Here is a 24585-nt window from a genome sequence, read left to right on the forward strand (position 1 = left end):
GCATTTTGATTTGGATTTCAAATAAGAAAGAAAAGACTCCGAACCGTACTTTTGCTATTTTATATCTATATCTCTCTTCTTCTTTGCTCGCGAGAGTGAATAAGAGGACGACCCACCGGGGGAAGGATGGAATGAGTCGGCAAGGGGATCAACCTGGAATTAGCCATCCCCTTCTTTGACTATTTCTTCCTACTAGCTACGGTGCAGCACCTGTTCCTAGCTACGATGTTGCTCCTGTCCGCCCCTTGATTTATCACCGCTTTGGTCTTTTATTGGTCATTGATTTATAGATGGGAGGATAAGTACCCTGGCTCGACCCCAGATACCATCCCACTCGGCCTAACCTGTGGGGGTAAGGTTCCTCTCGGAGACTGCCAGTCTACAAGAAGCTCGCAGAGCTTTAGCCATTGGACCAACTGGATTGAGCTTACTTGAGGGTGTCATGCTCTGTCAATATCTGTTGCAGGAGTTTGTTGTTGTGGGATCACTGGCTTCTTGCTCAACGGATTTCGCTTCTGCACTTGACTTGAGAAGGGCGAATGTTTCCGCTCGCTTTCAACCACTGCCACTTTACCTGAGCACTGTGATGCAGTCGGTCAAGTATTGAGTTTCTGCTAGTATATCAAGGACTATGCGGGTTATTCTTCTACTGCTTATTGCCGGACCCTTCTTTCCTCTTTTCTAGTTATAGCTTCTATAGTGAGTGGCCCTTCCGCTTTGATCTAGTTGTAGTTTGTATTGTACTAAATTGAACACATATCGCGGCTTGTCGAGCATTTGACAAACTCATACCATCCATTTCAAATGGGATTTGTCCCGTGGACACACGAGCAATCCAACCCGTCGGATTTCCTTTTCCCCGAATATATCCTATGTGCTTAACACATTGATGTCGGCGGGGTTTGTTTTCCATGTTTGTTAGAGAGCCACACGACTTTCAAATAGGAGTTAGCGTACGACCATATACCACGTTTCACAATTATGGAACTCTCGCTAATTCGTAATTCAAAGTAGAGCGAGTGAGGGAGCTATACCCGGGACTCAATCAACATATGCCAAGTGTTCCGTAATCTATGGGCAGCACTCGACAAGGAGATGGAGATAGACAAGCCCCTTTCTCAAAAGGCAAACCCTCTTTATCATCCAACACAGGATCTCCCTATGGAATACCACCATTGTCTTTCTCCATCTCACTCAATAGTATATATCGGTATAAATAGCTCAGCTCACGAAATAGAGCGAGCAAGAGCTCGAACTTGGTAGGAAAGTTCGGATAAGTCGACTCGACTCCTTAGTGCAGCGTACACTTGCTTCAGCAAAACGAGGCTCATCCATTTGTTTTGATCCGAATTACACTCTAGACCAGCTCTTCTTATAGAGAAGGAACTCCACTTTGACAGTCATACGAGAGGGAAGAGACTCAAAGTTGATGAGAATAGTCGATTTGACCGGTATCACGAATAGCAGTTTTAGTAGAAAAGGGCGTTGATGATTGAAAGGATTTCTCCTCGAACCACTAGTAACTATGTCAGCTTTTGTCATTCTGATGATACTGAATCGGATCAATATTTGGAATAACAATATCTGATCTATCAAATCGATACCTCTCAACTTAGATGAGCCTGCCAGTTTCAGTATTCCATGCTTGATAGGAAGTCAAACTTTCCATGCTTTATATGGTCTTGGGTCTACTGTGATTCCCTTCACTGTATACGAGCTCTTTTTCCTTTCTTTGATGATCTTCAACACTTCTATTTGAATTCCCTGCGAATTGATCATTTTTTTCCTAATATAGGGGTTCGGCTAGACCCTGCCACCGTTTAACTCCTCAAATTATAAGGAGGCATATTAAGACATAACGGATCGGCTAGAGATGCCTTAACCTTAATAGCAAGGTCTCCTACCTAGTGCTGCCATATAGTTTTATCAGAAACATTGAGTACATTGTAGATGTACACCCACACACCATCACACGCAAGCAAAAATGCACAATACTTGCTGAAAAGTAAACCCGTGGTGTTTCAAGGTAAAAAAACACCATAAGCGCCTCACTGTTGACGCCTTCCCCTATCTTTACTTGATTAAAAAGAATATAAGGTTCCGTGTTCACTTTTCTTTCCTTCATTTCTTTGTCCAACTTTCTCTATATGACAATGAATCACCTTAATTTACCTACGTTCTAAACTAATTTCACTTTAATTTATACTTATCAAATTTCTCATCAAAATAAGAAATCACATGCAGGATTCAATAAATATCTATTTACGCAATCGCGTTAACATGGATAAGTAAATCACAAGCTGACATACTAAAATATTTATATTCTATTACAACCCACGGGTATTGCCTAGTCTTATAGTCTACTAAAATAATGCTTCATGTTAATCCTTTCTGACAGAACAATCCATATTAGTGAACATCAAGACGTCAACACCCGAGATTTGACCGTGGCAGGCCAGGACCAGCGTCTAGCTTGCCCGAAACAAGATAATTCAGTTAACGTGGACAGCAGCCACGGCCACGCAGCAAGCCGAGCCGGCCGGCCGGCCGGCCGTGTCCCTCGTGGCCGTGACCACACTCGGCAGGTCCAGTGATGCACGCAAGCGGCCGGCAGGGGCGAACCCACGTTGAACCACCCGGTGTCACTGGACACCGGGTAAATTTGACTCGCCCTTGTATATGATCCGCATGTTACGGCTAGGACACCGGTAAATTCAAGACATGGACACCGGCTGAATCGTGGGACTGAAAGCAAGTGAGCGACGAAGCACCCACCAGGCGTGGCCTATTTGGCTAGTGAGGGCCTGGTAGCAGCCCATTTGGCTAGTGAGGCGTGTCCCATCCCCCTGTCGTTATTATTGATCGATTGGACCGATCCTCTGTAGGTGCGTCTGTTCGTATTAGTCTGTTCGTTCGTCTCCTCACGCTAGAATCCTCCTAACGGTCTCACCCACATGCAGGTCGGTGGGTAATTCAAAGGAAAATATACAACATTTTTTTAACACAGTACATACACATGCGTTCACATATACATGCATACACTCATCACTATTAATATACATGCACACCTATCCATACGAGCACCTTCGAAAGACTAAGCCGGTATATCATCTTGACATTGACGAAATCACATAAGATATCTTGTAGTCGATGAGAATGTATCCTCACACTGAACGCGCATGACCAGAAATTCTGAAATAAATGCGAGCACAAGATTTTAACCCTATAGGCTGGGATACCAGTGTCATTCTAATTATCCAACCCTATGCGAGCACAGGATTATACAACACTTTGCAAGGTCACCAATCTCTCTGAATTATAAGTACTCGTACGTATATCAAATTTTTTTAACGCGTATGTATTTTAATTTGTTACATCTCTAATTCACGTTTTCCAAATTATATGGGTATTACAGGAAAATTGGATTGCCATGACTTGCATATTTTCCTTAATATCGTCCATTTGGATTATTTCTCGACCATACAACATGAGTAAAACAAAGGAGTAAAAGCTTCACAACATGGAACACTTCATTTTGCTAAGCATTTTTACCGTCAAATATTTTAAATAGTACACATATGGACATCGGGACATTTTTGTTCTGGGTCCGCCACTGGCGGCCGGGCGGCAGCATGACGCGCACCTAGACACACGCCGGCCGCCCAAGAGCTGAGCAGCACGGCGAAAGGCAACGGAAGCAGACTGCCTTTATCGTATTCTGATTTGATGAGAGAGAGAGAGAGAGAGAGAGAGAGAGAGAGAGAGGGGGGGAGGGAGGTGCACTGAACCTTGCAGCCGGAGGTGCGTAACTAGTTGATTCGCGTCACACTCTCCTTTCCTTTCTGGTCGAGTCACAGCTAATTGCGTGAAATGCTCGCTCCATCTGGTCGCCTTTATTAGGACGGGTAGGGTAGGGTGGATTATCGTTTCCACGGGTCAGCACGGGCTACCTAGAAGGGGGTGGAGGTTGGAGGATGTCTACTCGTCGCGTCTTTTCTCACACTTGTGGTAATTTTGAGGTTTGTAGTTGTGCATGCAGTGATATAAGAACAATTTTAGTAGAGTGTTCATCTCGCCCGATCTTCATAATAACCATCATTATATCAATTTTGTCTGAAGATCCACTCTAGCAGAGTCGTCATGCTATCCTCCTCGATGGTCATAATTCTTGGAGGCGCTTCAAATCCAGTCAACGAGCCTCCATATTTGGATGCTGGATGAGGCGATGTAGTGTGCCCTTCATCCACCGAAATACTGACGCCACATGCATTTCAGAACACGAGCTCCCTTCGGTCATAGCCCATATCACCATGCCGCCTTCATTTCTTGCCACCTCCAAAGCCACGACCATCGTGAATTGGCCGTCGTCACCTCCGTTGAGCCTTCCAGACCTCCCACGCTTCACCGCAGCGCCGCTCCTTCTTCCTGCCGTCCAACTGCACTACCCCTTCCGCCTTCGACCTAAGGTGTTCGATCCCTTGCCTGAGGGTAAATTTCCCCAACCTTTTCTTGTAGATTTTATTTCAGGGGCTCATATGTTTTTGCACATGGCATAGGATTCACATTATGTGTAGATGGATCCGATAGCGGAGCTATTTTTGTTCGCGATTCTTCATCAAATTCGAGCTATGATTCCGAAAGTGAATCAGGGACGCCAAAGTAGAGCACGTAATATTGATGGTTGTTGAATGGATAGCATCAACCGAAAAAAAGAGGAAATGCCCAGGGATGTAGGTTGGTCAGACCCAAAGGAGATTGAAGCCAAGGACTTCTATTAGAGCTACACTGTCATCATTGTCGAAGCAACATCGCTGCGACACCAAAAGCTAGTATATAACGGACGAGAGAAGAAATTCACCTACCCTCCGGCACCAATCGATGGTACCGGAGTGAGGGTCAGAGGCATAGAGAAGGGGAGGAGACCGATCTATAATGGCGCTTGGGGTTTATTTTATTTTTAATTTTTGTGAGTTGGGTTGGGGTATCTTTCAGCGGGCTTCGTTAATGATCTGTAACCAAAATGCATGACATAGATGGGATAATGCAACAGTGCGAACTGTAGTGGTGCCAATGCAACTTGAGCCGTGCCATGACTCACTGCTATGTTCCTTTCTAAGAGCACAACCTCACGTGGCCAATTGACCAATTGCAAAGGGATGACTCGAAGTTGTATGGGTATGCATGATAATTAATCCCCAATTTTGCCCTAAGAAATAGTAGCACACTATGGAACAATCTTTCTGACAACGACAACTTAACAAGTCAGCCATGTTGAACGGAACTCTCCAAACATAGGCTCTGCTGAACGCAATAAGACTGAACACACGTGGTTGAAATGTTGCCACAGAAACTAATCAAAATCTGTTCAATTTTGCTTCCAAATTAGTTTCCGAGACATACTTGAAAATTATTTCCGAAACGTGATGTTTATCTACAGGTCGGATCCTTCCGATCTACGTTTCTCTTCATCGGCGGCGGTTGTTATTCTGCCGTGTTGGTCATATGGGGTCTTAGCATGACGACTTCCTGACTGTCTACTAGTACAAGGTTTGTCCGGCTCCGATGAGGGAGGGACAAAGACGGCAGCGCGCCTTCAGCTCGCTGCAGTGTTTGTAGTCGTCGCTAGATGGTCTACAGAGTTGGATGTATTTTTTTACTTTTGATATTCTTTGTACTACCTTGACAGTTGATTAATAGATCGAAAGTTTTCCTCGAAAAAAAGGGTAGCTGGTTTCCCTCAAAAAATTATGAATCTACAAGTGGGTTAGCGATTTACAATGGAAGTGCTAAATTATCCCTTAGAAGGTGGTAAGCCACCAAGTTTTTTGTCTTTTTTGAGATACGCCAAGAAGAAATATAAAACAAAGAGTTTGCCTATATCTCAGTGGACTGAAAACCCTCATTTCTCACTCGACTTTATAAATGTGTTCATACAAATCTAAAATGATACTTACTATGTTGTAATAATTTCCTCATCAATGTAAATAGTTAGTATATGACCTTATTCCAAGCAACTTTACAATTTGTCCATACGGATCTACTCCCTTTGTTCCCAAATATAAGTCTTTTTAGAGATTTCAACAAGTGACTACATACGGAGCAAAATGAGTAAATCTACACTCTAAAATATGTCTACATACATCCGTATGTTGTAGTCCATTTGAAATGTCTAAAAAGACTTATATTTAGGAACGGAGGGAGTAGAAAACTGTTCACTGTGCCATAATGGTTTGTGCCCTAGTGGAAAACAGAAAAGAAATAAAATTGTACACAGTTCAGAAAATGTAAAATCTTGCATGAATCTTAACATGGGCTAGTGGTTCTCACAGTCGATAAGCACCTAAAAAAAATCTCACACGATTGACATTCAGCAAAACCATAAAACAAATGTAGATTTTTGCAGTCTCGTAGAACCAACTTTTTTTGAAAGTCACTCGCAAAAAAAATCACTCGCGAAAAAAAAACTTTTTTGAAAGCAATATCTTGGAAACTACGTAAAATGTGCATGTCTATAGTAACAGGTGGCAAGTGGAAGCTCCTATCCTGTAGCTAACAGCTGCGCTTAAAGACCTGCTATGAGATTTCTTCGCATGAAATCATTCGGTTGCTGAATTTGGAGGATGACTAGGATAACCAAGTGCGGGTGTAGGAATTTTTGGCCGGGATAAATCAGTCATTTCAATCTTTGTTTTTTCGAGGTTTCTCAAGTGGGAAAAAAAAAGGAAGAAAACGTGTGATGTCTAGGTTCATAGGAGTTGACAAGGTGGCCGGAACAAAGACTTTGCATGTTGCAAGTTAAAGGATTGAGCACATTGGGTGTGCACAAAAAAGGCAACCAGGGGAGAGGAACCCTTGCACATCAAGGCCGGCCTCTCTGAGGGGAATTGCTTGGAATGATATTTGTACCGCACTCTAGGAGAGACAAGACATGTGACCAAATGCAGACAGGAGTGAACTTTAGTTACACTTGTAATGATATATAGACATCGTATTTTATGGAATATATTCCTCAAGCAAAATACTTGACATTTGTGGCTTCCGAAACTGGATATGTGACCGACAATCTCGTAAGAGAGATCTTACTAGTCTAACATTACCAGAAGGGGTCAACACAAATCCATACGAGATACTCCTACCGGCTACTGGCCAGTGTCACATGGCTTGGTTCAAAGATGTTGTCTCAAAAAAGGTACTCCCTCCGATCCATATTAATTGTCGATGCTTCTTCCGACAATTAATATGGATCAGTATATCAACTTTTTCCCACCATAATTGTCAAAAGCACATTTTTCATGAGAAAAAAATTGTATTATAAATCATTCTAGAACATAATGGAAGTACAAATGTGATTGTTATCATAACAAATTACACAATGTCAAACTTTTTTTTGGAGGGATACACAATATCAATCCTAACACACCAAATATAAAAGGAATTTACCCATGACTTCTTTATTCTCACTACATTCAAAGGCTAACATTAGGATTTGATTCTTGATACTCTTCACCATTTATTTATTTTATCTTGACAAGACTTATTGTAGCAGAGCAAAAACATTCAATCGACGTAGAGTTTTTGGTGCTTCAGTGCTAACCTCTACACATGTGATTGGGTCAGTACAAATCCATACAAGATACTCCTACTAACCGCTCGTAACATAAAGCTTGTCTTGTCAAGACAAAGATATTTATCATCTTCATCTCAATGTTTTCCGTCACAATGGTCGAAAAATGACTTTACAAGATTATAAGGTAGACAAATGCAATTCTTATTAGTAACAAATTACATAATATCCATCCTGACAGTAAAAAAAATTACACAATTTGCTCATTCATCCTTATTTCTCAACTACAAAGGCTACCTATAGGATTAAAATAATAGCAATTCTTAATGCTCTTCCACCATCATTTGTTTCGGCAACAAAAGCATCCCGTCAACATAGGGTTTGTGGCTTCACCGTATCATTGACACCACTAATTGGGTCAACACAAATACATACAACATACTAAAATATGTCGTCGACTTAGGGTTTGTGGCTCTTCACCGCTAAACTTAAACAATGACCGAGTTTGTACAAATACATACAATACACTCTTAGTAACCATCATAACAATGTAAAGCTTGTCTTGTAAAGTTCCCTAAGAAATATGTCAATGTTTTCCACCAAAATTGTCAAAATACCCTTGTCATCAAAATATTATACAATAAATCTTTGTAGAACATAAAGAGAGTACAAATGCAACTCTGGTTAGTAACAAATTAACAATGTCAATCCTAACACACTACAAATATTACAAAATGTCCTCATCCCTTTTTAAAATTTCTAGCTGCATTCAAAGGCTAGTTTCAGGATTGACATAATGATTCTTGATCATCTTCCACCATCATCTGTCGCGACAACGAAAATATCGAGTCGACATAAGGTTTGTGACGCTTCACCGCTAACCTGCTAACCTTTACACCGACAACAAGACCCATGTAGATGCCACATCACCAAGCCTACCTCCACCAACAACTAATAAGAATCTTCTAGATTCACACTAAGAGTAAAATGTTTCATGCTTTAGTGCTAGCAAATACTAGATGCTAACTGCAATTAGGGGAAGTATGAACCCAACTATAGTAACATCCCTTGCCAAAAGGAGAGGAAGAAGGCTTTTACTATTTCAATGTTTTCCTTCACAATGGTCAAAATATTACTTTGAAAGATTGTACATGCAATGAATTATTCTAGAACATACGGTAGACCACATGGGATTATTGTTAGACACTATAAAATAGCATAATTTGCTCATTCATCCTTATTTCTCAACTTCAAATGCTACCTTTAGGATTAAAATAATGATCTTAATCCTCTTCCACTATCATTTGTCTTGACAAACAAAATATCCTGTGAACATAGGGTTTGTGACGCTTCATCGCTAAGCTTTGCATTTCTGACTGGATCAGTACAATACAAACACCATACTAAAATATCCCATCGACATAGGGTTTGTAGCGCTTCACCACTAACCCTTTACACCATTGACTGGGTCAGTACAAATGCATAGAACACACTCCTACTAACCACCATAACAAAGTAAAGCTTGTCTTTTAAAGTTCCCTAAAAATCTATGTCAATGTTTTCTACCAAAATTGTCAAAATACTTTTTCTTCTTCCAAGTATTATACAATATTCTTTCTATAACATAAAGATAGTACAAATGCAATTCTTATCAGTAACAAATTACATAATGACAATCCTATAGCACACTAAATATTACAGAATTTCCTTATCCTTTTTTAAATTTCTAACTGCATTCAAAGGCTAGTTTCAGGATTAACATAATTACTCTTGATCATCTTCCACCACCATCTCCCGCGACGACGAAAATATCCCGTCGACATATGATTTGTGACGCTTCACCGCTAACCTGCTAAGCTTTACACCGACAAGAACACCCATGTAGGTGCCACATCACCAGGCCTACCTCCACCAACAACTAATAAGAATCTTCTAGATTCACACCAAGAGTAAAATGCTTCATGCTCTAGTACTAATAAACATATGCTAACCACAATTAGGACAAGTGAACCCAACAAGGGCACCAAGACTAATAGTAACATCCACTGCCAAAAGGAGAGGAAGAAGGCTTATGGCCCACCCCACCCCCACCCCCCTGTTCCATCATGCATGCATAGCTTGCCTGCCCCCTCAAGTTGGTCCTTGATGCAATGTATCCGCCCCTCCTCGCCTCCCCTCCAAGCTCCCCCGAGATTTCAAACCCCACTCATAAAATTGTCTGCCCTCTCTCGCTTCCTCCGTCATCATGCTTGGCCTCTCCTCCCCCCATCCCCATCCGCATCCCCATCTCCGTCTCCGTCCGTCCACAGAAGCAGCGTCGCCACAGGGGATACACGAGGCACCGCCCCCGCGCACGATATCTGCTTCGCCGTCAGGGGGATCCGCGCGCCTTTGCCGGCCTCCTCCTTTCTCCCTGTGCCACCGTAAACTAATCCCGTTTGGTGGCTGCTGCTGGTGGGCGGCGGAATCCGATCCGAGAGCATCCTGTTCGAAACGGAAGTATTGGTTTCTTTCCGCTGCCGTCCCCCCATTCGTGATCTTGGTATCTTTCTTGGTTGGGGGTGTTGGTTTGGAGGAGAGGGGGGCTCTTGGGGCAGAGGTGGATGCGTGGTACGGACATCGCCAAAATGCAAGTTTCAGGATCGAAGGTACTACCTTTTTTTTCTTATGCTTGCTTGATTGTCCACGCTGTTGCCATTTTTTAGTTTTGGTTGGTCCATCGGTTCGTTGGCTCATGTAGCTAGGTTGTTTATACAAATTTGCGTGGAGAAGTATGACCTTTCACCTAGTATTTCTTGGAAATTTGGATGGCATATAACATGTTAACATACCTGAATGTTTGGTTGATAGGTGAACATGATTTTCTTGTTCTCTAACAATTTTCTTCGCCCCACAGGTATTGCCACTTGCGGTGCAGTTCTTCCAAAGCAGATGATGTGCAGTTCAGTCACAGACTCACAGAGACTTCAGATCTGTTAAAAATCCTTCAGAATCCACAAGAGTTCTCATTCATCTCAGTTCCTGGATAGCCGCTGATCTGCACTCGCCAAAGAATAGATGGATAGCCAGTTCGGTGCACTGGAAAGAGGAGGTAGCAGGCAGAGGAGGAGCCCTGTGTTAGCCAGACCAAATACTACAAAGAGGCACATACAGCAGCAGAGGGCAAATGCTGCTGACAAGAAGGTTGTCATGCCGAACTACTTCAGCATCGAAGCGTTCTTTGTGCTCGCCTGCCTTACCGTATCATTGCTCATACTGCCATTGGTGCTGCCTCCATTGCCCCCACCACCGTCACTGCTGCTGTTCGTGCCGGTCTGCTTGCTCATCCTGTTGATGGTGTTGGCCTTCATGCCGACGGATATGCGGAGCATGGCCACCTCTTACTTGTAAATAGGCTTGTTGCGTGTTTTTTGTTTCTGATTGTGTGTTGGCATAAGATGAGTGCAATATTATGAAGCATCTTTATATCAGAATATTATATTTTGAACGGTGAAGTTTAGTAACTTTACAGGGTATTGGTTGGCACTTGGAAATTTTGGTGCATTGCTTGAACAAGATTGTGCAGATTTTCTGTCATGGAACCAATCTACTGAGTAAATTAACAGCCTCTGCTATATTGGATTTACATCCACCTCGACTTAACCATTTATATTAGTTCTTGATAAGTGACTATTCTCTTATGTTGACCAGCAAAGTGCACATAGTTCTTTCAAATTCATTGGTCAATGTATCCTAAATCATATTTGTATCATGATTTGGCTTCACTCAGCAGGGCCGTCTAGTCAAATGTTTTGAAATGTCCACTTTCAGTAACGTGCTGAGGCATTTATGCATGCTTAGAACGTTATATTATGCGTCGTCAAGTTAGCTTGGCTAGATTATTATTAGGTAGATCTGCAAGTGGTTTATTGTTAGTGACCAAACATAATTGCAGGTTCCTTAGTTTGTGCTCCAGCAAGCTCCCAAAGAATTGTGTTGCCTTAACAGTTTCTGTCACTGTAATACTACCAGGTTGTGTCAAATGGCAATGCAATGTTGAGTGTTGACTGATTCATTTCAGAGGTTGATTCTAGCCTAAGTAAGCATGGAGGGGCTGTTTCGGTCCAAGAACGCATAATGACTGACCATTACAAGCAACTGGAGGGTTGCTATCACAGTAAGCAATATAAGTAGGGTTCACTATAAGAAATAGAACAACAACAACAACAACAACAACAACAAAGCCTTTAGTCCCAAACAAGTTGGGGTAGGCTAGAGGTGAAACCCATAAGATCTCGCAACCAACTCATGGCTCTGGCACATGGATAGCAAGCTTCCACGCACCCCTGTCCATAGCTAGCTCTTTGGTGATACTCCAATCCTTCAGGTCTCTCTTAACGGACTCCTCCCATGTCAAATTCGGTCTACCCCGCCCTCTCTTAACATTTTCCACACGCTTTAGCCGTCCACTATGCACCGGAGCTTCTGGAGGCCTGCGCTGAATATGCCCAAACCATCTCAGACGATGTTGGACAAGCTTCTCTTCAATTGGTCCACTATAAGAAATAGAACATGTGAGATAAATTATAAATCACAGGTTTTATATTCTCCCAGGAGCATTTTTTTTTTCCGAAAAGGGGCGCTTTATTACTTAAAAGATTTTAAGCATTACACCCAGCCTCTGCATAACTAAGATGCACACAGCGAAATAAGATCCTCTCACACAAAATAAAAATAAAACGGCAAATTGTAACGAAACATGTAGAGTCCGTATAACGCCTAATGTGGAGGGGGGCCAATCCTCAGATCATGTTGCCACCCATGTTGGGTAAAAGTATCCCTCGCCGTAGCCTCCAATCATGTACACACCTCTGTAAACAAGCCTCGATTCTCCACGCGTTGTAGAGAGGACCATAAACGAAGAGTCCCGGTACATCTGTAGATAACCTGCAACAGAGAAGTACTTTTATCGTTAAAAACCTTATCATTTCTACATAGCCAAAGCGACCAAATAACGGCAAGCGCTCCCACCCTGAGAAGAGTTCTAAACCTATGATCAGTCCCATATAACCAGTTGCCAAATACATTAGCAACACTACAGGGAGGATACAAGCCAGAAGCTATTTGGATGACTGGCCATATAGAACGAGCAAATTTGCATTGGAAGAATAAATGTTTTATTGTCTCCTCATGGTGACAAAATACACATTGCGGGCTTCCATGCCAATTCCTCTTAATAAGGTTTGCAAGACTTTGACATTTTGTGTTATTCTGTTTTTTTTTTAACTATACAAGGCGACCTTTGGAATTTTGTGGAGATGAAGAAATTTCAGAAGGTGTTACTATCATTGCATGGTCAGCAGCTGAATGTGTCCTGGTAATGAGTATTATAGCACCTCAACTGTTATTTATTATTTATTTTTGTTTTGCAATAATGATGTTGCACCCATAGTGACATTTATATGTTAGATCGGTAGAATAATTCCCAGAAGACAAATCAATTGAAGGGCTGTAGGTAAAATTTAAACTCATTTGCAGCAAAATATTTATATAGAGCCTTGAAACTGAACTTCGGATCTTGATAGAACAGACACCATTATCAAAGTTCAGAAAAGCAAGTACATTTTCTTTCGTAATAAAGCTTAAAACATCTCAATAAAAGGAGAAGTGAAGAAGAAAAAATGGGCCAAACTCTTCTCACTGAAAACTAGAATTTGAGCCCAACCTGGTTTGGTGTGGTCAATGCCTTGAAAGGTTGAGGATTTAGTGCACCACCAATAACTAATGGACCAAAGTGCTGCTTACATCTAATATTTTTTGTTAACACAATACCTTTTTTTTGAGAAATGTTAACACAACATCTAGTATTAATACCACTGCATCTGGGTCTAATGGACCGAGCTAAGGATAATAGATTGGCTATTCGCAAGGCCCAGTGACTTCGTGTTCTTTTTCGGCCTCCCATAGATATGTCTAGGAAAATGCCCATTTATAACACCCTCAAGTATTGGGGAGCTCCTATTTGGCGCTTTCAACGCTTTTCGGCCTCCCATAGAAATGTCTAGGAAAATGCCCATTTATAGCACCCTCAAGTATTGGGGAGCTCCTATATGGCGCTTTCAACGCCGCTTGGATCTCCGGCCCAGCAATCTTCGAAAAAAACAGACGCAAAAAAAAAATGGCACCATCAAATATATGGGAGAGGTGGAAATCAAACCTACATCAATGGCCAACAACTTAGCACGCTAACTACTGCACCAAGACAACTTAGTTGTTTACAATTCGAAAACAGAGCTATTTATGCTTCTTTTCGGACACCATTAACATATAGTAATTTGCACCCATACAAATCATTTGTAAAAAAAATCATAGATTTGCAATAAACAAGTTCACCAACAGGGAAAAAGAAGTTTGTGGAATTCAAAGAAAAGTTCGTCGGTTTTGAAAAAAAGTTCATCAATTCAAAAAATTCAATGATTTTGGAAAATAAGTTCACCGATTTAAAAAAAATCTTCAACTTTGAATAAAATTTCACAAATTTAAAAAAAATCATCGATTTTGAATAAAATTTTACACATTTAAAAAAGTTCAAAAATTTACAAAAAATATCATCGATTTTGAAAAACAATTCAAAAATTTGATGCCGAGAAATCAAAATTGGATTCAAAAGTGTTCACAGGTTTTAGAAAAAAAATCACAAATTTGAAAAAGGTCATCGAATGTGGGAAAAAGAACAAAGAAGAAGGAAAAGGGAAAAGGGAAAAAGAAGAAGAAAAGTGGAAAGAAGAAAAACAAGGGAAAGATGATTGTAATCACGTGAGGTTGGTGACGGGGTGGTTAGTGCAACCTAGTTCGAAGCAGCAGGTCGCCGGTTCATGTTGCGGTACTCACCCGCACTTCTTTTTCGCTTTGAAAAATAGAAAAAAAAAGTAGATGGGTCGGCCCAGCTCGCAGCACAAAATGTGTGCTTCAATGCCCGTTTGCAAAATGGCCTACAACGGGCACCCAAGTATTATTCTTCAGACACCACCCCCACCACGCCCCTTCAACCGTCACTTGGGCCAGTCTACCCTCTGAATAACCTTTGTTTGGTATTCTACGGCCAGACCGCCCTTCAAATCGAACTAAGAGACTATTTGCAAACCAACCTGTGGTTGAATGGTTAGGAGGACAGTGGTATCCGTAGCTCACCAGAGTCTATGTGAGCGATTTTCATTGTACTGTGTTAAAATACTAAGAGACTATTTGCAACAGTGTTGAAAGTTCAAAGGGTAGGATGTCCGCAAAAATAATAGTCGAGGAAGCGAAGTAGACAAAATGAAAATACAACAAATTTCACTCTACACCAGCTCCTATAGATGGACTTAGGTGACCCGATCACCCACCGTCCACCACGTAGGCCATCCATTTTGCATAACTTGTTTTTTTAGCAGCTTCAAAACAGAGAGCAAAAAACTCCTTTTCAAACTGAATTTTCAAATAAAAAAAATTATAGTACGAATACAGTTAATAACACTATAATAAATTTGGTAATGCTCAGTGCTCGGACGCTGCTAAGTTTTTTCCGAAACAAGCCGGGAAGCATGTGTTTGCATAAGAAGAAGGCACCAAGACCGGTGTCACATCATCAGCACACACCCAAGTTCATTCTCTTCCTCTCCCGCGCTGTCAAATTCGAAATCGTCACTGACCCGAACTCGCAAGCAAAGAAAACCAAGGAATCCCTGAACGGGGACGACACCGACACCTATCATTTTTCTTCTCCTAACCTCTTTCTTGCTTTTATTCTCCTTTCAGCTCCACTACATCTACATGATATATTCCTTCTACATCAGACAATAAATAATAAATCAAAGATTGCATTATTTGTTCTCCTAGAAACAACATTTCTCTGTCACAACGAGCTGGACTTTTCAACTGACCAAATTTCTGAATTCTCTCTCTCTCTCTCTCTCTCTCTCTCTCTCACACACACACACACACACACACACACGCACACACACTCACTCGTTGCAGGGTTTCAGTTGGCATCAAGGGACAGGACATCTGAAGCCCATTTAAGCCCGGGCGAGGGTCCCCCGTCTGAAGGCGTTCCAGTACAACCCCGACCTGCTGGTTGCAGCTTGCAAGACATCCAAATGAATGAATGAATGAATGAATGGAGGCTGTGTAGATCTCAGGCTCCATCAGTTTTGGTTTCAGCAAATAACTCGGGCAGTGTAAGCGTGCATGCAGCACAGGAACAGGAACAGCCACACATCAGGAGATTGACAACTGAGAGCAGCCATCTTTCATTTGGTTTCAGTTTTATGTTTGGGAAGGCAAGATTACAGATGACTAGTCCATGTTTCAGTCACAACAACAACAACAACAAACAAGGCCATATGTATGGTTTACCGAAAACTGGAGAAACATGTTCTCGAGGACGCTTACCAAATTTCACACTACAACAATTCCTATGGATCGCCTTACGCGACCCGATCACCCACCGGCCCACCAACTGATTATAGCACCACAACTGTTTATTTATTTTTTCTCAGGAAAAACTGTTTATTTATTATTTAATTTTGTTTTGCAACAATGATGTTGCATCCACTGTAATGTTTATCTATTAGATCAGTAGAATAATTTCCAAAGACAAATCAATTGAAGGGCTGTAGGTAAAATTTAAACTCATTTGCCGCAAATATTTATATAGAGCCTTGAAACTGAACTTTAGATCTTGATAGAAAAAACACCATTATCAAAGTTCAGAAAACCATCGACATTAGGGATTGCTGTTGTGCCAATCTGTAAACTACTCAATATAAGGAGATTTTTTTTCCTTCTGTAATGAAGCATAAAACAGCTCAATAAAAGGGGATTTTTTTTAGACACAATAAAAGGAGAAGTAAGTTTTCGGCGGCTAGGACAAACTCTTCTCTCCAAAACTTCGCCAGTGAGCCCGTGGATTTGCCTCCCCTCCACCTGCCGCTCCGACGGCCGGTGGTGGGGAGGGGAATCCCGATGCCTCCGCTCTGGTTAGTAGTTTAGGTTAGGTTTTTTTAGTCCTTGCAGGTGCGGTGCTCGGGCGGATGGCAGCGCTACTTCTTCGAGTTTGTCTTCCTGACTCCGATCCTCCTCGAGTACGTCTGCCTGGATGTAGTCGACGGAGCTCCGGCTTAGATTCCTGCCGAATCTTTGGGGCGGTGAGGTTAGGGTTTCTCATCTTGTGGCAAGGTTTGGTGTCAGGTGTTTCAGATCTATGCAAGGGTTCAACGGCGACGACTGCGGCTCCAGGGCGCTGGTCCTTAGGGGCATGTGCACGGAGACTTCCTGGCTGTCATCGACATGGTCAAGTCGGCTCCGGTAGGAGAGCGGCGACAGCGGCGTGTCGGCGGCTCGTTATGGTTGTTTTGGGGTCTTGGAATCTCAATGTAATTTTTATTATGTTCGAGATGCTTTATACTTCCGCTAAACTTTAATAATAGATCTGGATCATTTTCGCAAAAAAATAAATAAAAGGAGAAGTAAAGAAGAAAAAATGAGCCAAACTCTTCTCACTTAAAACTAGAATTTGAGCCCAGCCTGGTGTGGTGTGGTCAGGGCCTTGAAAGGTTGAGGGTTTTGTGCCCACCAATGTACAATAACTTTTTTTAGGCAACCAATGTGTAACTGATGGACTGAGCTAAGGATTATAGATTGCCTATCAGCGAGGCCCGGTGACTTCGTGTTCTTTTTCAGCCTATCATAAAAATGTCTTGAGAAAAGCCCATTTAACGCCCTCAAGTATTTTTCTTGAGTCACTTTTCCCTCCTCAATTATCATTTGGGTCATCTCACCCTCTGAATAACCTTTGTTTGGTAATTCTGTGGTCAGACCGCCCTCCAGATCCGAACTAGGAGACTATTTGCAGCAGTATTGAATGTTCAGAAGGTAGGATGTCCCCAAGAATAGCTGAGGAAGCGAAGTCTTTCTTTTTTTTTGAAAGACAGGAAGCGAAGTCGAAGTGAAAACTTGAGAGGTTTTTTTAGTCTACTTGAGAGGGTTAAATGGATTCTTCCCAAACAAAATGAAAATACAGCAAATTTCACAGTGCACCAGCTCCTATGGATCACCTTACACGGCCTAATCACTCACCGGCCCACCACGCAAGCCATCCATTTTTGCTAACTTGAATTATTATTGTTTGGTTGAGGAGTAAATTACACAAAACCACCACTTTAAAGGTAAGGTTTGCTAAAACCATTACAATACATTTTTTTTGCAGAAAACACCGCGTCTTCGGTAATCTTTTTGCAAAAAACACTGATCGGCGGATTTGACTCCACCGAGCACGTTTACGACAGCCGGGGCCCTTTTTTGCCTACATGGCGTAACATTTCGTGCCAGATCACTTTTATTCTGAATTTACAAACTAGCCCTTAGTTTTTACACAGAAACCCCTAAATCAAAAAGAAAAACGCAATTAGCGCACCCCCACCGCAACCACCCACGCCCCACTCCCCTTCGATCCCATCTCGCTCCTCGAAGCGCAGCGGCGGCAGCGCGGCTAGCGGAGCGGCGGCGGGAGCAGGCGGAGCAGGGCGGCGGCGGGCGTGGCTGGCAGAGCAGGGCGGCGGCGGCGCAGGCGGAGCAAGGCAGCGGCGGCGCGTGGCAGGATGGCGGGCACGGGCGGAGCAGGGCGGCGGCACGGCTGGCAGAGCGGCGGTGAGCGCGGACGAAGCAGGGCGGTGGTGGCGCGGCTGCCATGACGGCGGGCGCGCAGCCAAGCAGAGGCGGGCGCGGCCGGGCAGAGGCGGGAGCGTGGCGGGGTCGGGCAGAGGCGGGAGCGCGGCGGGGCGGGGCAGGCGAGGTCGAGGGTTGGAGCTCCGGCGAGCTGCTACGTGCGACGGCGCGCGGGATGGGGAGCTCCGGCTGACTGTTATGGCAGAACAAGGCAAGGGCCTGGGCAACACAGGGAAAAACCTTGCGGGTGTTTTCGCATTTTTACCCATCTAACACTGTCTTTGGCAAAATGTGATGCCACGTCAGCGAAAAATGGGACCCATGTATCATAATCTCACTTAACAGAGTAAGATGCGCTGATCAGTGTTTTTTACAAAAAGATTATCGAAGACACAGTGTTTTCTGCAAAAAAAAATGTATTGTGGTGGTTTTCGTAAACTTTACCTTCAAAGTGGTGGTTTTGTGCAATTTACTCTTTGGTTGAGCAGCTTCAAAACAGAGAAAAAAAGTCCTTTTCAAACTGAATTTGCAAACGTTGCTAACTTTTTCCGAAACACGCCGGGAAGCATGTGTCTGCATATGAAGATGGCGCAAACGACCTAGGTTAACTGACATGATTTATTTGAGATATGCTCTTATTGCCAAGCCATGGACCAGAACTGCTGTTGCCGGAAGAAAAGCCTTTGCAGAGTCTGCAGCCATACGGCAACTCCTAGGGCTCATATAAGAGGTTAAATAAACATGTACTCCTAGCTTCCATTGATTATAGCCCTACCCTTGACTGGTGTCACCTCCTGAGCACACACCCGCCCAAGTTCATTATCTTTTCTCCCGCGCTGTCAAATTTGAACTCGTCACTGACCCCAACTCGCAAGCAAAATACTCAAAGGAATCTCTGAAGCGCGACGACTGCGACACCTATCATTTTTCCTCTCCTAACCTTTTGCTTGCTTTTGTTCTCTTTTCAGCTCCACTACATGCATGATATATATTCCTTCGACGCCAGAAAATAACAGCAATAGTAATCAAATATTGCATCATTTGTTTTCCTAAAGAACATTTCTCTGTCACGGCGACTTGGGACTTTTCAACTGACCAAATTTCTGAATTCCCTCTCTCTCTCACTCATTGCAGGGTTTCTGTTGGCATCAAGGGACAGGACATCTAAAGACCATTTACGCCCGGGCGAGGGCCCCCCGTCTGAAGGCGTTCCAGTACTACCCTGACTTGTTGGTTGCAACTTGCAAGACATCCAAATGAATGAATGAATGAATGCAGGCTGTGTCATGTCTCAGGCTCCATCAGTTTTGGTTTCAGCAAATTAACTCACTCAGGCAGTGTGTGCGTACATTCAGATGCAGCACACAGTCACAGGAACAGCCACCCATCAAGAGATTGACAACTGAAGGAGCAGCCATCTTTCATTTGGTTTCAGTTTTATGTTTGGGAAGGAAGACAACAACAGCAGCAAACAAGGCCATATGTACGGTTTACCGAAAACTGGAGAAACATGTTCTCGACGACGCTTATATCATTTTTTTCTGACGGTTGCGGTTCCGGTAAATACTCAACAGACGCCTCGCACAAGACACACACAGACGACACACACACACACACACACGAGACACGACACAACACAACACCTTGTACCAAAACTATATACTCTCCGAAGAGCGCCTGCGGGAGAGTCGGGGGGGTGAGCCTCTCAGGGTGGTGCTATCATTGCGGATGTCGACAAGCAGGGTACGATGAAGATGGATGGTGGGTGCGACGCCCTTCGCTACTTGCTTGCGATGACCGATGACGATGCCGGTGCCGATGCCGATGCGGTTTGAGTACAGGTTGCGACCTTCATTCAAGTCTGAACGAGAAAACGCGGGAGGTGGTGCTCCAGGATGGCCAGCAGCTCGCTTTGCTGCATGCCCCTGTCCAGTTGCCGGCCCTCCAGCCTGCCTGCAGCCTCCACGAGCTGGCCTCTTAGCCTCTGCGGCAGAAGCCGCCCACCTGACCCGACGCATTCCCTGTACAGTGGCAGGTAGGCCATGGCGATCACCAGCTGAAGCGGGAGCTGTCTCAGGACGACCGGCGACTCGCCCCTTTGCATTATCCTTGTAATGTTGACAAAGTGCTCTTGTGAAGACACGAATCCCTTGTTGAAGGCTTCCTCTGACCACTGCTCGAGCATGAACAGCCTAAGCTTCGCATCTACAGCCTCATCAGCGCATCTTGCTATGCTGTCTGCTACAGCATATGTGGCGGCTGGGTCATTGAGGAAGTCCGACCGGAGAAGAAAATCCACGCCTTGGAGGGAACCTGTGCTCCTCTCGCCAGCAGCCTTAACAATCTCGATGCTGAGTGGTGCAAGAACAAGTTGGGGGACTAGAGGCAGGAGATACGCAGCAACTTCAACCTGGCTACTAGAGGTGGCAGCAGTAAGGGCCAGGCAAAGCTCCATGTCCCGACAGCCACGGTTCACAAACCATTCCACAACTTGAAAGCATCCACGCTCAGCTGCCCGCATTAAAGGGCCAAGGAAGGCGACAGTATTACCTTCCTCAACTAAGCACCCCATGGTTTCAAGTTTCCCGTAGTGGGCAGCAAAGCCAAGGGCTAGATCCACATCAATGTCCAAGCTGTTCCTTTGAGCAATCTGAACAAAAGTGAAAACATTAAATACGTTAAATGCTGCCAATGATTGAGGATACATTTGTGCCAAGAGAAAAAGGAAATTTCTCATATGTCAGAAAGCAAAAGATAAATAGGAAAATCTTCTTAAAAAGAAATATAGCTTCTAAATTACATCGTTCAAAAAAATTATATACACTTTTAGAGGAAAGTATTAATCCTCATAAATATTTTTTTAGAGGATTCTTACATATTTTAGAAAAGGGAAGGAAGTAAATGATTTAAATCCACAAGCGCCGCTAAATTAATATCACTACCTGCCATATTTGAAAAATGGCCTAACAATTATAAAATTTACTCTAATTTTAAAAACAAATGATAAAATTTACTACCATCATTCCAAACATACAATTCATATTTTAGGTGGGGAATGGATTAAGTTGACCATATATTAAGATGAGCAAATGTCCATGTTATCCTTGTCGTAAGTACCATTGAAATGGGGGAGAGATAGTAAAAGGAGAGTGAAATAAAACGAGGAAAAGAATATGCCTTAGAAAGGAAACTGAGGGAGTATGCAGAGCTTTGCTCATTTTTGCCTCATGCCTTATACATAGTGAACCTACATAGCTTTCTTAATCTGGCCTGAATAGCAATGCAATACAGAAATGAGTTGCAAAAATAATCAATGTCTCCGTTTGTGTTAGCTGCCTAAATATTGTATCATACTTTCCAGGTCAACTCTGTAATATCTTCCACCATTCTAATACGCTTGATCATCCATGCAAGTAAAAGTATAAAATTAGTTATTTTTCTATATAATGGGAAGATTGGCCATCAAGATGACTATCTTCAATTACTATTTCAAATATTTACTTTAATATCTTCAAAGCACTAACTCAACTTAGTTACACACAAATTTCTGAGGCTCTCTAAGGTAAGCAGGAGCCATTCCACCTAAATTGCCATGATGAACACCACATGAAGTAGGTTCCATTACAGATCTGGATGAGACCGTCATCAGTAAGCAGTCTATGAACTGATTCATGAGAATAATTATATGGTCTACACACAATTTTTAAAGGTTCAGTCGTTTAGGCGCATGTATATTCACAATGCATTGTGCATGAAGACTGGAGCAGTTTACGCCGAATACATTCAAACATGATGGCAAGCTCCACAAGAAAGGTCTGATTCCCAGTCAAAAGAAAAGGTCCAGTTACTAGCAGAGGAAATAAGGTAAGCCAGAAAATGTTTCAGACTTTCCATATACATGTATACCAGGGGACTACTGTGTGCTGGAAGCAACTAACAACCATTTAGTTGTGTTGCACCTACATTATCTGCTCAACAGGTGTCATTAACCTAAATTGTCTCACTATGCTTTATGATCTCCTGAAGTAAGAATAAGATGCACATGAGGATGATGCTTTGTCATTACCTGAAGTAAGATGCGAACGAGTTCAGTGCTTCCATAGCGTGCAGCTTCAAGAAAGCATTGGTTCACATTGTCTGCGCCACCCTCTACCAACAGCTCTAACAGACCTTGTATAGCAGCTGCCGAGATCCCTGCAGCCCATCCTTGGTCAAAGGTGCTTGAGAACAGTGTAAGAGGAAAGCATGCAGCATCAAAGGCCTCAGTGAAATCTTTCCCGGTAAGATCATTATCAGCAATATCCAGAAATGTCTTGAAAGCAGATAGCTGAAGCTGAACCTCAATGATTGTGCCATGGTTTCCTTTGCCCCTACTCGCCCGCACACGGGCGTGTAATCCTATGCACTTCAGAGCCCATTCTGTGAACTTATGTACCTTTGCACTTGCCTCTGCCTTCAATACCTCATCGCCATGGGATTCTTGGAGGCGTTCATGCAACCTAAGAATTATTCAAAGGCGTCACAACCATACACTATATAAGGTGTAAAGATGAATTGGAATTATCGAATTCGACACAGATAATACAATTGCAAAGCATGCGATTCAAGACAAACTGTAACGATCAAATCCATGAATTGGAATTATCGAATTCGACACAAGTAATACAATTGCAAAGCATGTGATTCAAGACAAACTGTAACGATCACAAACCATCTTGCACAGACTTACTTTTGACCCATGAAGCTCACGGCATCGGCGAGGCTGGTCGTCCGCCCCCTGCATGCCGACACACACGATGCCAGGAACGATGTCCGGAGCGCGGCGCGTGTGAAATCATTCGCACCCGCCGACACAATCCTCTTGATCAAGGCGACGATGGCATACAGCTCCTCCTTGTCGCTCAAGAACCAAATGGCATCGACCGCCACGCAGAGCACATCATTGAGTCCCTGTGCATCAGCTTTGGCCAGCAAGCCATCGGCGCACTCCCAATCATGAGCGCTCACGGCATGCTGGAACAACTGGCTGAGCTCCATCCGGTCTTGCCTTGAGAGCTTCCTCTCCTGCTGCCTGCCGGGCTCTGGCTCTCCACTCCCAAGCTCAAGGTCCAGCTCATCCCCAAAGTCGGTGCTGACTGATCTCGGCTCTTTGGCCAGAGGAACCTTGGAGGTCATGGAATCCCTGGGGGTCAAGGGGCACTCCTTGGAGCTGCCATTGCTGTCATCCACCTCGCCACTCTCAGCAACACCAGGCTCGTCCATGTCCATCGCGGAGGAAGGCAGTGGCTCCTCCAGCTTCAGGTTCTTGCTCTCCACCTCCATGTCCTTGGATCCAATCTACTCCCAAATCAACAGAGCACCCATCAGGCTTTCCAATTGGAACTCGAAGAGAAACGGAATAATTCATGAGAATTCCGATTCAGAGTGACCACTCACCTCCAAATTCATCTTGCCCTCCACGTCCATCTCCTGCCTAATGCCCTCGATCCAACCTGCGAAACGGAAACAGGCGCGCAATTACGCAGACGAATCAGGGGGGGAGAGAAGAAAGAAACAGCTGAGGCTAACAGAGCGAATCCAACTCACCTGAGAAAGGAAACCGAAGAGAGGAGCCGGCCGAACGGATTGGACGAACCAGCAGCAGACGCTCGCAGAATCAACCACCTGCAGGAACACAAATCGGAATCGGGTGAGCAAAAGGAGGCGCGGCGCCGGGCATCGGATCCCCGGACGGACGAGCGCCCCGGAAAGCAAGAAAACCAAAAAGACAAATCGAGAGCGGGCGGCGCGGGTCCTCACCGGAGATCGACGGCCAAAGCGGAGATCTTTATTTCTTATTTTCGGTTCTTAGGGGGGGGTAATCAATCAATCAGCCGGAGGACGAACGGGGAGGGAGCGAGGATTTGCGGGGGCGGTGGTAATAATAGTATGCGGCCGGAGGTGGCGGTGACGAGCTGCTGGTGAACGGGGTGGTGGTGGGAGGAGCCTCGCCTGGCCTGGCCTCGCGAGAAGCCCCTGCGACTGCGGACGGAGCCCTCCTCCTCTTCCGAGAGGGGGAAGAAGAAATACGCTCGCCTCTCTTCTCTCTCTGGCAACTTTTTTAGGGGCGCTGGATTCGCCTGCGCTGCGTTTCTGGGCTATTTAAATCTTTTAAAAAGGGGAAAACCCAACTGAAAAGCGGGGGTGGTGGTACTTTACGCATTATTGAAACATGGTTTTATTGGAGGGGAACAAAGCCACTGCTGGCAGTGCAAAATTTGTTGTTGCTACGCTTGCACGGGGTAATTTTGCTGTTTCACATTTTACACTCGTTGCGGATGGTTTTAGATGTTGAA

At 43.8% G+C, this 24585-nt stretch overlaps 1 protein-coding gene across 1 annotated transcript; it reads right to left on the minus strand.

Moving 5' to 3' along the window:
• Positions 1–19734: 19734 nt before the first annotated feature.
• LOC125550712 (ankyrin repeat protein SKIP35) lies at positions 19735–24366 on the minus strand. Its single transcript, XM_048713782.2, has 6 exons — positions 24050–24366; positions 23837–23914; positions 23687–23742; positions 22980–23587; positions 22317–22749; positions 19735–20900 (listed from the first exon to the last, which is right to left on the minus strand). Exons 3-6 carry the CDS (start codon positions 23714–23716, stop codon positions 20106–20108), a joined length of 1866 nt encoding a protein of 621 aa, XP_048569739.2. The 5' UTR covers positions 23717–23742; positions 23837–23914; positions 24050–24366; the 3' UTR covers positions 19735–20105.
• Positions 24367–24585: the final 219 nt, after the last annotated feature.

The sequence above is a fragment of the Triticum urartu genome, chromosome 4A, assembly GCF_056163025.1.
Source record: "Triticum urartu cultivar PI428250 chromosome 4A, HENAU_Tu73, whole genome shotgun sequence".
Lineage (NCBI taxonomy): Eukaryota > Viridiplantae > Streptophyta > Magnoliopsida > Poales > Poaceae > Triticum > Triticum urartu.

Excerpts from the sequence above, each read along its gene's own strand:
- LOC125550712 (XM_048713782.2), bottom strand. The coding sequence starts at position 23,716 with ATGGACGTGGAGGGCAAGATGAATTTGGAG. Across the intron at positions 22,750-22,979 it reads GTGAGCTTCATGGGTCAAAA|GTTGCATGAACGCCTCCAAG; the intron begins GTAAGTCTGTGC and ends AATAATTCTTAG. Across the intron at positions 20,901-22,316 it reads TCGTTCGCATCTTACTTCAG|ATTGCTCAAAGGAACAGCTT; the intron begins GTAATGACAAAG and ends ACTTTTGTTCAG.